The sequence below is a fragment of the Panicum virgatum genome, chromosome 9K (assembly GCF_016808335.1).
Source record: "Panicum virgatum strain AP13 chromosome 9K, P.virgatum_v5, whole genome shotgun sequence".
Lineage (NCBI taxonomy): Eukaryota > Viridiplantae > Streptophyta > Magnoliopsida > Poales > Poaceae > Panicum > Panicum virgatum.
In genome coordinates, this window is record NC_053144.1 from 41,252,255 (window position 1) to 41,268,634 (window position 16,380).

A 16,380-nucleotide genomic window follows, 5' to 3' on the forward strand; every position below is an offset into this window, starting at 1 on the left:
GATTGGTGCCCATAGCATCATGGAGACTTTTCCAAAATTGAGCGGTGAATTGGAGACCTCTATCGGACACTATGGATTTAGGAACTCCATGCAGACAAATGATCTTGGTGAGGTAAAGCTTGGCATATTTCTCAATGGAGTAGTTGGCTTTGACCAGAAGGAAGTGAGCAGATTTTGTGAGTCGATCCACAATGACCCAAATAGAATTGTACCCATGGAGACTATGAGGAAGCCCGGTAATAAAATCCATGGATATATTCTCCCACTTCCAAGAAGGAATAGGAAGAGGTTGGAGAGTTCCGGCCGGCTTGAGATGTTTGGCCTTCACTCTTTGGCAAACGTCACATTCGGCTATATGCCTTGCAATCTCCCTCTTCATGCGAGTCCACCAAAATTTCTTCTTCACGTCTTGGTACATCTTGTTGCTACCGGGATGGATGGAAAATTGAGATTCATGAGCTTCATCAAGAATTTTCTTTCTAAGTTCAAAATTCTTGGGAACTACCAAACGTTTCCCAAACCAAAGGATTCCTTGATCATCGAGCTTGAAACACTTGAGCTTATCTTCATTAATTCTAGCTTTGAGCTTCATCATGCCCTTGTCTTCAACTTGAGCTTTCTTGATTTCATCAATAAGATTGGAGGTGATAACTAAAGAAGCAAGCGATCCATGCTCCACCACAGAGAGATTTAGCCTCCGGAAATCTTCACAAAGAGTGTTGACTCCGGATCGAGTGCACAAGCAATGGCATTGGACCTTTCGGCTCAAAGCATCGGCAACTACATTGGCCTTGCCGGGATGATAGTGAACCTCTAGTTTGTAGTCCTTGATTAATTCCAACCACCTTCTTAGCCTCATATTGAGTTCCGCTTGAGTGAAGATATATTTAAGGCTTTGATGATCGGTATAGATATTGCAAGAATTTCCAAGAAGATAATGATGCCATAATTTGAGAGCATGAACAACCGCTGCTAGCTCAAGATCATGGGTACGATAATTTTCTTCATGACGCTTCAATTGACGTGAAGCATAAGCAATGACTCGGCCTTCTTGCATAAGAACACAACTAAGTCCAATCCTAGATGCATCACAATACACATCGAATCCCTAAGTGATGTCCGGTTGAGCAAGAACTGGAGCGGTAGTGAGTTTGGTCTTGAGGGTTTGAAAAGCATTCTCACAAGCATCGGTCCACTTGAACTCTACACCTTTCTTTGTCAATTCGGTCATAGGCTTAGAAATTTTGGAGAAATTTTCAATGAACCTACGGTAATAGCCCGCAAGTCCAAGAAAACTCCGGATTTCACTAACATTTTAAGGTTGCTTCCAGTCGAGCACATCCTTCACCCTACTTGGATCCACAACTACACCATTTTCCGAAAGAATATGCCCAAGAAAAGCCACTTCTTTGAGCCAAAATTCACACTTGCTAAACTTGGCATAGAGACGATGATTATGAAGTTTATGAAGAACAATGCGAATATGCTCGGCATGCTCTTCCTCGGTCTTGGAGAAGATAAGAACGTCATCGATGAAAATCACCACAAAGACATCAAGCTCTTCGGAAAAGATAGAATTCATGAGATACATGAAATATGCCGGGGCATTGGTTAACCCAAATGACATAACCGTGTACTCATAAAGCCCATATCGAGTAGAGAAAGCCGTATTGGGAATATCCTCCACTCGAATTTTGATTTGATGATATCCCAAGCGAAGATCAATCTTGGAAAAGAATTTAGCACCCGCTAATTGATCAAATAAGATGTCAATCCTAGGAAGAGGATATTTGTTTTTCACAGTCACTTCATTCAACGGTCGGTAGTCCACACACATCCTTAGGCTACCATCTTTCTTTGAGACAAATAGAACCGGGCATCCCCAAGGTGAGGAGCTCGGACGAATAAATCCCTTGTCAAGAAGAATTTGCAACTACTTCTTCAATTCAGCTAGTTCATTGGGAGGCATACGATATGGTCTTTTAGATACTGGGGCCGTTCCAGGTAGTAGCTCAATAACAAACTCGACTTCCTGGTCGGGAGGCATCCCCGGTAATTCCTCGGGGAATACATCCGGAAATTCGCACACTACCGGAATTGCCTCTAACTCCGGCAAAATAGTGGCATTAAGAGCATGAAGTTGAGAACTAAGTTTCTCATGGAGATAAAGATTAACTCGTACTCCGGAAGGGTGTCTAGTTCAATAGAGCGAGGATCGCACCGAATAAACCCATCATGTTTAGTCATCCAATTCATCCCAATAATGACATCCAATTCTTCTAGATCAATGACCACAAAGTTTGCCATGAAAATCAACCCCGATACTTCAAGTTGAGCTAAATTGACCACTTCCTTAGAAACTAATGTTGCTCCAGGAGCATCAATGATAAATGGAGTAGGTACTACCCGGATAGAAAAATTGTGTTCTATGACAAACTTTCTACTCATGAAAGAATGAGATGCACCGGAATCAAATAATGCTCGAGTGGGATTAGAATTGATAGAAACCATACCAACAAGAACTTGCATGTCCTCACTAGCTTCTTCCGCCGTGATATGATTCAACTTGCCACGTTTGGAATTTTGACCATTCCTCCCATCTTGACGAGGAGGAGGAGGAGTTAGAGGGTTTGGAGCATTGCCGGCTCCACCCTTTCTTGGAGATGGACACTCACAAGAGATGTGGCCTTGCCCGCCACAATTGAAGCATGGCCCACGAGAGGTATTTCCACCACCGCCTCCCGGCTGCCCCGGAGCACGAGGAGGTTGACTTTGGGGAGCCGGAGGACGGCGTGCCATCCACATGGGTTGAGGAGCACCAAAACCCGGCGCACGGGGTGGAGGAGGAAATCCCGTGCGGGGGCGTTGCGAGTTACCACCGGTTGAAGAAGAGGCAGCCCGCTTGCGGTTCTCCATATCAATCTTACGGTTCTCATTCTCAAATGCATTCATCTTGTACTCGGCCTTGATCGCCTTGCTAACCATGTCATTGAAATCCCGAAAATCCGTGGTGGAAAGATGAGATTGTAGCTTCAAAGACAGCCCATTCATGAAATGATCTTGCTTCTTCTCATCCGTGTTGACATCCTCCAAGGCATATTGGGCAAGATAATTGAAAGTATTGACATACTCCATCACGGGTTTGTTGCCTTGGCGCAACCTGCGGAACTCATCCCTCTTGGTGTTGAGCACACTCTTGGGAATGTGATATGCTCGAAAAGCCTCACGAAATTCAGCCCAAGTCACATGGTGACCTTCTCCAACTTGTGCCTTGTATCCATGCCACCAAGCTCCCGCGGCATCTCGAAGTTGATGAGCCGTATAATTAACTTTCTCTTGATCATTGCACTGAATAAGACCAAATTTCTCCTCTATGGTATGCAGCCAAAAATCAGCATCCAAAGGCTCCTTTGATCCACGAAAGATAGGAGGGTCGGTGGCCATGAAAGCGGAATGACCATGGCGTTGTCCACCATGTCCCTGCCCACCCAAGTGCTGCACAATGGCTTGCATAATCTGATTTTGCGTTTGTCGGCTCTCCTCCGACCTTCTAAGGATCTCCACAAGGGTTGGGTGCAAAGGAGGAGGAGGAGGGAGAGGCGGTTCGCCATTATCACCACCGGCACCAGAGTTTTCGACCATCCTGCCACCAACCACAAAGGAAGTTAGCGACCGGGAGAAAGGAAAATTGATATAGTACAATTGCACAAAGAAAATTGCACAACTATGTAAGATATCAACCACAAATGTGTGAGAATAAAATTTGACATCATAGATAGGATGGATCAAGGAACAATGAGACTAAAGAATTTTGGACAGCACTAAGAATCACCCATAGGAAGTAACCATAATCATATATCTAGTACCCCCCATATTCTTAAAAGAAACATGAATGAATGATGATAAATGATGACATGTCGCAGCCATACGCATAATAACATGGCACACAACTAACATAACGGAGGTCCACATAGATAATATATAGTAGTACATTACATAGGCATATAGCTAACTAGTGTCTCACACGGTCTCACCAGTTAACTATTCGATTACATAAAATAGGCGATACATTACAACGAGTTATATAACTCGAGGAGTCTCATAACCGCCATAGGATTACATAAATATTTAGAAGGGACCATATGGACCTCTCGCGAAGTATGGTGGGAAGTCATCAAGAAGGTGATATTGAGGGGATCCGGTGTCTTCGGGGTTCTCCGGGTGAGTGAGGGGTGCATGTTCACCACCAAATATGGTCTCTCTAGTCAAAGTTGTGGGGGCAAAGCGGCGCACACGCAGCCCATTAGACATACGTGCTTGCCCCACCACATGTTGAGAAAGATATATGCCTTGAACTAAAGGAAAGCGAAGCTCCAATGGTGCTGCCTCATGTGGGGTGTAATCATTGGGTCCATACAACACATCTTGAGGCACTCGGCCCATGCGAACATACATATCCACGGTGCGTTGCAATTCGTTGAAGCGACGTCTTGTCTCCCTTAACTCCGCTCGGATGCAACGGAGGCTTCGGTCTTGTGCCGCCACCAACTCGGACATACACCTTTCATACAAGCTAGCACCTCCCATTCCCATCTCAAACACATTCACACCTTGCAATGGTCCTTGAATTGGGAAGTGAGTGAATGGGTGACGCTCCGACTCGATCACTTCTTGGCGGAGAATTGCCAAAGCCTTGTACGCCACTTCTTGGATTGCCATCTCAATTAAAGTTCCATGAGCTGAAGTATTGTGAGCTTCCGTGACCCCTTCAACAAAGCGTCTTGGGATGAACACGGTGGCAACATAGTCCACCATGCCCGGCCCAAGTCCCCTCGCAAAGACCGAATACTCCGGCCTCCGCGAGAAGTTGCCTCTCCAAAGCATCTCAGCAAGGAGTGGAGGAAAGCCTTCCGCCTCCTCGGCCCGAGTCACCATGACCAATTGGCCCAAGTTCCCGTTCATTTATCATGAGTAAGACAAGATGAGTTAGTGAACATATTTATAATAACTAATGTGCAGCCCTCAAGGTAAGAAAAGTAGCTCTATTGAAGATAAGAGATATATACACAATAGAAGAATATAACCTTAACAAATGCAACATTTTACAAACAATTGATTATTAGTGATCACCCTTTTGTTCCTAAACGTGCCTCACAACAAAATTTTAGTGATAACCATGCATGGAATGCAACCATAGCTCTGATACCACGCTAGGAGGAACCAGCCCAATTTGATCCCGTTTAATCAATTTATCGTCTATTGATCAACTAGATTAAAAAGGGCCAACCCCGGTAGTCCTTGGAATGTGTCATGAGCACCGCCCAGGATTTAAACACACTCCACTTGCAAAACATGTAGACATCATCACACAAGCACAACCGTACATAGAGTTTAGATTACATGAAGAGGTTCAAGTACAAGGACATCAAGTTTCAGAGTTTTTGCAGCGGAAAGTTTTACGTCGCGCTCACTACATACATAATACAAAATAGAAGGTTAACACTATATACCGATAGTGCCCTTCTCATAGCCACCGGCCATCTACTCCTCACCCGCACCTCCGTCCGCAGGGTAGAAGTACCCAAAGACGGCCTCCGACTGCGGATCACCTGCAACAACTTTTAACGATAGCACCAGGAGTACAAAAGGTACTCGCAGGACATATCCAATATGGGTATATACTATCCCGACCTCAAGGAGAATGCATTTGGTTAGTAGCAAGGATAGGGTATGGTATTTAACTTTTGCATAAAAGCATCTAACTTTGATCAAGTTGTAATAAGCAATAGACAGAGCATCTATGATCTCTAAAGCATGCATCAAACAATTACATAAGTAAAGTGTTCATAAATCATAAGCTCAATCTTCCATGAACTTCCTCGGTAACTCTACGTTAAAGTCAAAGTACGAGAGCATGCTCAATGTCCAAGAGCGAAGCTATTGCAATAGATCAAAAACCCTGCAAGGGTATACAACTTTTCCCACACGAGAACAAGACCAACGACCATTCCCACGGCCAAGGATAACTGTTGATTCATGCCTCAACCTTTCACACAAACACAACCGGCTATGAGCGAATTGTCGAGAAGGACAAATGCACCGGACCCGCTGATCACACTCCGTCACAACTCGCACCGAATCCGATCAAGGCAAGATGTGACTCAAAGTGATTACGCATCGGTCCTTAATCAATTCAAGCAAGACTAACCATGTGAGCTCCATCCCAACATGGCCCTATCATACTTGCCCAAGTCCGAATCATCTTTCATATTTGCTCAACTTTTATCCATTCTTGACTAATCATGTAAATTAATCAAACATCCTATAGCTCGCGAGTGGTGGTGACCTTGCCACCTCTCGTCTTGTACCGTAGCTAAGCATGGCTAAGCATATAGTTCGTGACACCTATTCAAGCATACTCATCTAAGGATGATATCCTAATCAAGGTTGATAATGCATCAAATAGGTTCTATGCAATCAATGATATATATATAGTAACTCATGCGCAAACAAGACACATATACTTCATTGATCCAAAATAGGGTGTAAGAAATGCTTAGGGGCCTGCCTTGAGTTTCGACGGGAGTAGAGTCTCCAACGATCTCCGGTTCAAGCTCCTCTTGCTCCGGCGTCACGGTCTCCACATGAGTGCAATGATGCATGATAAATAAATATGCCATGAATGATTGACATGGTATGCAAATGGTATGAGAAGGTATGATTTAACATTGCAAAACTATGATAAAAGGGGCTAGTCATGTAGTACATATGTGGATTAATAATAGCTAAGTGTAAGGGTAAAGAACAACTAAATGCGGACCGTCCGGCTTGGGAGAAGCGGACCGTCCGGCTCTAAACGGCGGACCATTTGGCTGACCGTCCCCCGGTCAGGTACGGACCGTGTTGGGTGAAAATATGTTCTCTGACTAAATCGCGGACCGTCTGCGTAGGTTAAGCGGACCGTCCGCCTCTCAAATTTTGAAAGTTTAGGAATCGTGCAGAGGCTCTGTTGATTTGGGGAATCTGGCGGACCGTCCGGCCAAGTCAGGCGGACCATCCGCGACACGGCCGAGGCTCACCGGCGAGTTCGCCGCCGGCGATTTTGGCCATGGTTTGAGGTGGGGTTTGTTCCTAGAGGTTCCTGGGAGTTTAGGGAGTTCACTTTGGCAACTAAACTTCACATGCATTAGGGTTTTGAAGCTCTAGGTCAACAATGGTGATTGGGCTCTAGGTGAGTTCTTGGCCTCAAATCCTAGGCAATGGGGAATGGATCGGGGAGGGGAAACACTCACCGGCCTCAAATCCTAGAAGGCTTGGAGTAGCTCGGGGTCGTCTTCCTTGCTTGGGGCTTGAAGGAGGAGATGGAGTAGAAGAACTCGTTGGGGAAGCTCCTCCCCAAGGAAGAAGAGAAGATCGGGTGGTGTAGCTCATCGGCGTCGATCTCCGGCGAGGCTCCGGCAAGGAGAAGAGGCTTCAATGGTGGAGGAGAGGGTGAAGCTCCTCCATGGCTTGGGGTTAGAGAGAGAGAGAGTAGTTTGAGTGAATGGGATGAGGGAGAGAGAGCACAGGGTGTTCTGGTGGAAGAGGAGGCGTGGCTGACGCGTGGGGTCCGCGAGGGTATGCGGCGCTAAGTTTCTGCGCATGACACGCACCAGAGGTGCACTAGCGGACCGTCCGCGGGTGGGGTGACGTGGTAGTGAAGTCGATGAGTCCAAGGTGAACCATGGTCGGCCACGTGGCATAACTGCGGACCGTCCGCCGTATAGGGGTGGACTGTCCGCCACTACCATAATCAGTGGATTATCCTAAGTGTTGATTCACTCCTTAAGTGTGAGGTAATTATGCTTAATGCTTAATGATGCACATGATGACATATTTAGCTCGTTAATCAACATAGGGCTGTTACAGAGGATATATCAGCAGCGATTGGACTAGAATATAATTAACGGCGCGGGTCCATGATTCGATTCGACGACAAGTAGTATTGGTCGATGCAGGGCGGAAGACACGGGAGGAGCGCATGCGCACCTGGTAGGAGCCGGAGGTGAGGGGGCGAGACGTTCCCGCCGGCGGTGACACGCCGGCAGTGACATCTAATTTCAAACTATGACCAGAGCACTATCCTAGATGGTCACTCCATGGTTTAATTAATTTTTAACATTAAACAAAATAGTTGTTCCATGGAGCATAAGCAATTAATCAAGTTTTGATATCATAAACCACCCATTACCGAAGTTAAGCAACTAAACAAACTACTAGTAATTTAAAGAAAATCTGACTTTCAAGGACAAATTTGGTTAACTGGAACATTTTTCAGTGAAAGTAGAATATTTTTTGAAGTTAGAACATTCTTTTCATTGGAGTGTTCTACTAAACTTATCCACTTGAGTTGAGAAAACAAACTATTTTTTTTATGATAGGGAAATAGAAGATAAAAATAAAAATACAGTCTTTTAGAATATATCCAACAAAAGAAACAGCCCAACGAAGAATGTGGGCAGGAGAAAAAAAAAGGAAGGTGGGGCCAGAAATCCTATATATCTTCCGGAAGATTTTTTCTTATCTATCTTCCACTGTTTGAGATTCGTGCAAACCATCTCATGCATTGGATCTCCTCATCCCTAATCTTATTCCTCCTTCTTCCTCACCCTGCACCACTACCGCCGCCCCGCCCGCTGCTGCCGCTCCCGCGCGCGCGTGCTGCGGCTGCTGCTCCTGTTGCGTGCCTGCTGCCGCGCGCCTGCTGCTGCTGCTATGCAGGCTGCTGCTGCGCGCGCTGCCACTGCTCGCATGCTGCCGCGCGCTGCGGCTGCTGCTCCTGCCGTTGCGCGTCGCTGCCGCGCACGCTGCCGCCAGAGAAAAAATGGCAAGCTCGCCGGAGAATAAATTTGTTCAACATTTTTATTTTAGTATTATCAACATTTTATGTTTCCAATTTTAATATTTTGTCCTTACAGTTTCAACGTTTTAAAAGGAAATGTTGAATATGTTTAACAAAATGTTGAGTTAATTTTATTGAAATGTTGAACATATTTGTAACAGATAATTGGGTTAAAGTGGGCTTTAAAAATGAATAGCTTATTTATCTTCCAGAAAACCCCCAGGTGTGGCGGGCCTTGTTTCGTCGACGTAGTGTAATTAGTTTGCTACCAGCTGGGGCCCTGGCTGGGAGAGGATTGTACAGGCTCGCTGGAATTTTACAGTTCCAGTAGAACCTAGTGGATGTGGAGAGCCAAGTGTACAGAAGAGCTACAACAAGATTACAAGAAGAAAGACGAACACCTATTCTCGGCTGCTGCACTAACATCTGCTCTGTCTCCACCCTAGCCCACTGTCACCATCCCCTCCTCTAGGTTTCTGTTATTCCTGCCCGTTCTTAGTTCTTAAATTCCTTAATCTCATTCTTTCTGGGTCCAATGACTCTTTGTAATACGAATATTACGCACGCAAATTAGGGATAGTGTATATGCATGTGTTTGTTTTTGTTCTATAATAAAAGATGTTTAAGTGTAGCTATATAAAAGTCAATTGCCCACTTGTTTTCTACCTGTTTTAGCTTTTGGATCAAATCATGAGATGTCTTGACAGGCGCAATTAAATAAAACAATATAGCCGAAGCCGAATCCTGTTTTCACGTTTGCCTACATTACCAACTTACCCTTTCTAAAATCCATAACAGGCGCTTATAGGAAATTTATTTCAGGGTAAATGTGTTTGTGTGTTGGACATTGCTCCTACCTGGTGATATTGCTGATTGTACTGCTGCTAACACGCTTCCAGTCCTTGAATCCGTCATACTTATTGCATGACGTGAAGAAGTGCTGAAACGAAGCTCGCAATTACAGAATTGAACAAGTGGAGATGAGAGAGCGGGTTCATGCATGGGACCAAACAATATTTAAGCTCAGGTAGCCAACATAAAGTCGATAAGTAGCTCGCTCAATGTCAAACTGGATGTATGACGTTACAGACAAAAGCATCCAGACCAAAGCAGGGCATACATTTGTCAACTGCCCAACGTGAGCAATAAGTCCAAGGTCAGTAAACAAGTCAACAGACCGGGCATCATTAACAGAACTTAGTGGCTGATGTTTCCATCACTTCCCTCACACTGGTCGATGGACCGTGGCCTCTTTGCTCGCTTTGAGCATGAAGCACTGGATGATGCCTTCTTAATGATGGAGCGCTTTGGTGGTTCTTCATCATCCTCGCACCCTTCCTCGGATGAACTATACTCGTCATAGTCCAATAGTTTTCTTGCTTGCTTAGACAGTGCTGCTTCCTCACTACTGCTCGCCCGTGCCATACGTAAACCATCATTTTCAAGTTGTTCCGCTTGAAAGTGGAACATGCCCACCAGCCAGTCAAATGGTTCATCTTCATCAGGAAGGTATGCAAGTACAGGGTCTCTATCTCTCATTTGAGCTTTCCCTTGTATCCTTCTGTTCACCGTCACAAAGATTGAATCCTCGAATTGCTTACGTTTAATCCAACATGGCTTCTTTTAATGCAGCTGAAGAGGAATCAAAGAAGAGTAAGCTCATAGTTACACAAATGAGATGATGATAAGAGGAACTAGCACATGAATACTTGAAACTAGCCTAATTCTTTATTACCTGCTCGATCCAACTTTCCTCATATGCCAGTGAGCCACATGTTAACCTCAACAGCCATAGTGCCATTCTGCTCAAGTCCTTTGCTGCACCGCCATGTAACTCCCACCAAGAAACTGCAAATAGGAGAACTGTTACCTTCAATATTGAACTACAAAATAATCATTATTGAAAGCAATGAAGCAAACCGGAAAACACCTAGAGTTTCCTCCAAAATGGAACTCACCTGGATTGAGATTTTTTTTGAGAGCGGATGGCATGAACCGTCCCAAAACTCTGTGAAGCACTTCTGTAAAGATCCAGTTGACTCACAATTTTCTCTTGTGTAAGCTGATCTTGGTACATTTTACGCATGCACTCAACAAGTGCATCTCTGAAGATTTCTGCATTTTCAATTTCATCTTTGTTCTGATAGTAGAAGAATGGATTCAGATAATAACCAGCTAGGTGCAACGGTGTCCTGAGGGCAGCATCTAATCTAAAAATTATATTATCCCATATTGGCGAATAGTGCTCTTCATTGTTTTCAAAACGCAAGGCAATTTCCATTTTCGCGTTTGTAAGCACACCATATATGGACCCCATAGAGCTGTTACTGCCCATCTTCCTGAGAACATCCACTAGGGGCTCAAAACTGTTTATAGTATATAGCACTCCATGCCAAAACTCATTACTAACTACTAGATTATAGAATTTCTTGCCCACAGATCCATTCGACCATTTGCTGTCCTCCCTTTCTTTGGAGATAAACATAGCCTTCAACTCAAACCTCTTATCATAAAGGCTCTTCAAGTTCAAGAGACAAGTGGTGTAATAAGTAATCCCAACATGAACTAAATCCCATTGCCTGGTGAACTTGCGTGTCATGTCTAACAAATGTGTTCAGCCATAAATAAAAGCAGTTAGTAACCTTACCTTAGCAATTGTTTTCCTGACCAAAGGAATATTACCTATGTCTTCAAACATCGAGTCAATGCAATCTGCAGCACAGTAAGTCCAAAATATGTTGGGCCTTTTCTTAGTGAGCATTTTTGCTGACTTCATCGTTGGATTAATTTCTGTGATGACCTGCACCACACTGTTCTCTCCAATTTCTTCGATGCAATAGTCAACTAGCTCAAATACATACGATTCATTGTCCCTGTCTGACGGTAGACGGATGGAACGAAGGAAAGATAAACCCTGAGAACAATGAACTGCTAAGTTCAATATCAAACATTCATTATCACCATGCCCTCTGTTAACCAGAACAGAGCATCCTTCCAATGCCCAAGATTTCTTCAATGTTTCAATTGAATTATTAATATCCAAAACTTGTCTCTGCAATAATGACCCATCAAACTCACTTGGAGAGGGACCCCATAAACCAGGGCCGAATTGTCCAATTGCTTCTAACATTAAGTTGAAACTTTCCAGACAAACAGTATTAGATGGAATCCCAGCTTCATTGAACCATGTGGCTATACATTCCATAACCTTTTTCCTCTTCTTTTCTATCCGTTTTGCACTGTCGGTAGTTTGTGCATTTTCTTGTTCCTTCATTGCTTATTCTGTAGTTGACAGAGAAGGAATAAAAATTGGTCCTTCAAACAAACAGAATTAACAAAAAGCTACATAAAAAGAAGGTACTAGAATGAACAAATGGATTATGACAGGTCGAAATATTGAGTGATATTTCAACATCATTTTGTGGTGCTTGAATTCAGATGTGCATGACAATCCTTACAGACAATGGACATACAAGCAGCAAACATATCTTTCGTTTAGGCAAAATAGCTGAGTTCGTCTCTGAACTATCGTGCTCGGCTCAATTTTGTCCCTGAACTATGAAAACGTCTAACTCAGTCCCCGAACTATCCAAACTGGCCAACTTCGTCCATTTTCTGATGTGGCAAGCCACGTTAGCTCGCCTTGTCACTGACCAACCAGCTTAGGGTGCCAACGTGGCATGCCACATCAGCAATTGGACGAAGTTGGGCCAATTTTGATAGTTCAAGGACTAAATTGGACGTTTTCATAGTTGAGGGATGAAACTGAGCCAAGCACGATTGTTCAGGGATGAATTCGGCTATTTTGCCTTTCATTTATTCAAAGTCATAATACTACCTGCATTCAACAAATCATGATGTTGCATACAAAAAAAAACAGCAGAAAACAACCTATTTTCCTGTCAGCAATATCATAATTAGTTGAGTGGATGGAGTACTGCATCTACTAACAAAATCTACAAAAAATAAACTCCACTTATATGCTGATTTGGACAACAACAATGTTGCTTGGTGACTTCAGCTTAACAATTGAAAGGTTTTGTGTGGTGGTTATTGTCTAAGCCAGCACATATGTAGAGTTTTTGTATGTGTAGCATTAATTGAGTAGAGGTAGTAATACAAGTGAAAACTGACAACACATTTGCATAGCATCATCTCTGAAGACTGGTACAGGTGTAAGCTCCACTATTTTCTAATTTACTAATCAACTTAACACAAGAGAACATGGCCTGTGACAGCACACTTCATCAACAGGCCCTACTCCGTTTTGTCACACATTCTCTCAGTTCCTCGACCTTGCTGTGCACAAGCTCCTTTCTCTCGTGTACTATATATGTTCAGTCAAAGACATTTAAAAATTTCCAACCATATTGTATACAATTGTAATGAAGGAATAGAGAATTTAAAACTAAAATAAATCATCCAAGGGAAAAACGTAAGGAGTGTGCCAAGAGTTGTAATCAGCATATATGCTTCTGTTTGCGCATGACTGTTGTAAGCAATGCATCAAAAGCAACACATTAGCCTGGCAACTAATCTTTACTAAAGCTAGAGAAACAGGCCAACATAGTACATTTAACTGACTTAAGACCAAGGAAGGCTTCTGTTACGCCACAAAACAAGTTAGATCAAAATTTCTAGTAAATGCAAATTGGATGGGCTTCCACATTCAGATTTCCAAGATCTTGACCAAAGAATGGTTACAAAGTGTGGTTATGAAACCATTTTTTTTTTCAATCCAGTGTACAACAACAAGTCCCCTGCTCCTGCTACTCCATTTTCCACCGGAATCCCAAAGTTAATTATCTAGCGGCCAACAACGCTCATATATTTTTGCATCGGACGCGCATAAAGATAATGTAACCATCATGCTTCTCAGCACAAACTCCGGGACCAATGCACCCCCAATACCTAAAATTCAGGGGTCCAATCTGCATCCGTAACTAGACTATATCGCATAATGGAGAAAATACGAGAAACTCCAAATATCTTGCGAGGAATCCATCCAAGGAGCATGTAAGAAAAGAAACGAAACAAGAAGACGAGCCGGCGCCTCCACCATTATAGCTCTTCCGGGATTCGCCAACCGGACCAAAATACCAAATAAGGGGTTGGAGGAAGTAGGGAGCGGACTCACCTCGGATGGGTCTGTGGCGACGCAGATGGCGGCGGCCGGCGGCCGATGGGGAGGGTGGGTTCTTGGCTTCTGCCGCTGGTGGGGGACTGGGGAAGCAGCAGAAGATTGTGCAGGCGGCTGGGAAATGGAATGGAATGGAATGAGTGCAAGCGCAACTCGGTCTGGTTATTGAGCTTCTTGAGCTGAGCCCAGACACCTGGTAAGATGCGATCATAATATTTAGATCGTTTTAAACCTATAGATTTTTTATTAGGAATAAAATTATCTAAGTAAAATGCATGAACGACCAACCTAATTATCAATGCGTACTAAAGATGAGCTCTCTCACATACTACAGTTAGCTTTTTCGGGAAAAAAAAGCTATAGTTAGCCATAATATTTAAATTTGATTGGAATGGCGATTAGCCAGTTATGTGATACATTTATCTAAAGGTGTACATCCAATGGCACCTAAACGCCATTGCCATGTGATCACCAGTGATTTAAATGACATCGAAATGCCACTGAGACTGGTGTGTGGCAAAGTATTAGTTCTATGAAACATAATATTAAAATAGAGTAAAATATACGAGCGGTCCTCAAACTTATCTTGTTGTGTCATCCCGATCCACGAACTCTCAAATCATGCCATTACTATATCTAAATGTTGTTCAGGTATCATTAGAGGTCCTATCAGATCTAAGCCAGAGGTTAGTGCATACTTGGGATTGCCAAGTAGGTCAGCTGACGTGGATCTGGCCATCCAAGTCACCAAAAGAAATTAAAAAACAGAGCAGCTAGCGCCCAGACGTCCGATCCGGGGCGCTAGCGTCGGACGGTACCACCAGAGTAAAAAAAGTTCCCGCTACAATAGCGGCTGATGTTACAAGCAACATGATGGATTGCAACATAAGAAATCAACATATGAAACATCAAAACTCAACTGTTGCAACATCAAAATATCTCAGAAAATCAATCGTGCGACATCGTAAAAATGCATTCATTTGCAACACCCAGCACATCTATAGCACTTGCAACATCGAAAAATCTCTAATGCAACATGAAGTACCTATTGCAACATTCTAAAATCTCTACTGCAACCTCCTGGAGCTAACCGCCATGAACGCCGCCAGGAGCTCCTTCGTCGACAGGTGTGGGGGAAGCCGCGGGGTGCGTAGGTTCGCGGCCGACCACGCTGCCGGCGAGCTCCGCCCCTAGGCACAGGGAGCTCTACCCTCGACCGCCGTGCGAGTTCCGCTGCCCCACACCCTCGAGCTCTGCTACCCCATGCCCAGATGCGCCCATGGCCATGGAGGTAGCAGCAGCCCGCACCGCCGACGCGCGCCCTGCTACCTGCTGACATCCTCCTCACAGCGCCTCGTGCACCGCCGGTCACGCCATGGGGCTCCAAGGTATTGAGGGACTAGGCGACGCTAGAGCCATGGCTGCTGGTATGAGCATGGGGAGATGAGGAGCGTGTGTGAGTCTTGGCTGGAAGAAGATAAGATAGGGGTGGAAGAAGCAACGTTTGCAAGAATAGATAAACACTTGGACGAGGTTGCGCCACGTAGGTGTCCGATGGGAGAGTGTGTCTAGACACTCGAGGAGGAGCATTACCGATTAAAAAAAATCTGCCTCCCCATCGTCTTGTCATTCCTGGCCATTCCCGCCTATTCCGTCTCCTCCGGCGGTGTTGAGGTTGGTGTAATTGCTAGCTGCAGCAGCTGTTGGTTCCTGGACAAGGCGACAGAACTAGGCAGCAGTGCTTGGAGTGTTGGAGAAGTCTGCCACCGCTACGGTCTAGGGTGGTGGCGCAATTGAGTCAGAAAGGGGAAGCGCCTCTCGTGTACGGTGAGTGGATCAAGACCTAATCTCATTGCCGTTTGTTCCATTTAGGCTATGAAATCGGGTAGGTTTAGGGCATTGGTGACGTCGGATTTTCTTGTAGGCTAGTTTGGCTATTGATTTGGGTTTAGTACTAGGGTTTGGACAATATAATCAAGATTATTCTTTTTGTGCACAATGTAGGTGAGGGCAGGGAGGAGTTTGTTGACGCTGTTCTGGTCAACACACGGATGAGCTAGAACGATCACAGCGATCAACACCAGCGAGCTTCAGGCGGCAACCGGTCAGACCGGCCGAACCGGTTGGAAGCAGAGGCACGCGAAAACCTAGAACCTCAAGCTCAGGAGGGACCCTGTCGGAGCTTGAAGAACTAGGGTTGTCTTGAGATCGGCAGGCCATCCAAGACGCCCTTGAACGCTGTAGAGACGAGCAAAAAACAACAAAGGGGTTGGAAAATCTAGGGTTTGGAAAAGAGAGTAAAAGTATATTGTATTGATTCGATTGTGGTTAAAAACCCTCAATCGACCGTAGCCTTTAT

At 44.5% G+C, this 16,380-nt stretch overlaps 1 protein-coding gene and 1 long non-coding RNA gene across 2 annotated transcripts; both read right to left on the bottom strand.

Annotated features, from left to right (window-relative positions):
• Positions 1–1,315: 1,315 nt before the first annotated feature.
• On the bottom strand, positions 1,316–3,444 carry LOC120647996. Its single transcript, XM_039924785.1, has 2 exons — positions 2,877–3,444; positions 1,316–1,560 (listed from the first exon to the last, which is right to left on the bottom strand). The coding sequence occupies exons 1-2, from the start codon at positions 3,442–3,444 to the stop codon at positions 1,316–1,318; spliced, it is 813 nt and encodes a 270-aa protein (XP_039780719.1).
• Positions 3,445–9,874: 6,430 nt separating this feature from the next.
• On the bottom strand, positions 9,875–14,197 carry LOC120651427. Its single transcript, XR_005666178.1, has 4 exons — positions 14,019–14,197; positions 10,840–12,163; positions 10,617–10,729; positions 9,875–10,513 (listed from the first exon to the last, which is right to left on the bottom strand). It is a non-coding gene; the product is annotated as an uncharacterized LOC120651427 (long non-coding RNA).
• Positions 14,198–16,380: the final 2,183 nt, after the last annotated feature.

Bases quoted from the DNA above. Each gene is read 5' to 3' on its own strand.
- LOC120647996 (XM_039924785.1), bottom strand. From the start codon at position 3,444: ATGGCCACCGACCCTCCTATCTTTCGTGGATCAAAGGAGCCTTTGGAT. The intron at 1,561-2,876 runs GTAACTCGCAAC...TCTTTTCCGAAG, and splicing joins TGCCTCTTCTTCAACCGGTG to AGCTTGATGTCTTTGTGGTG.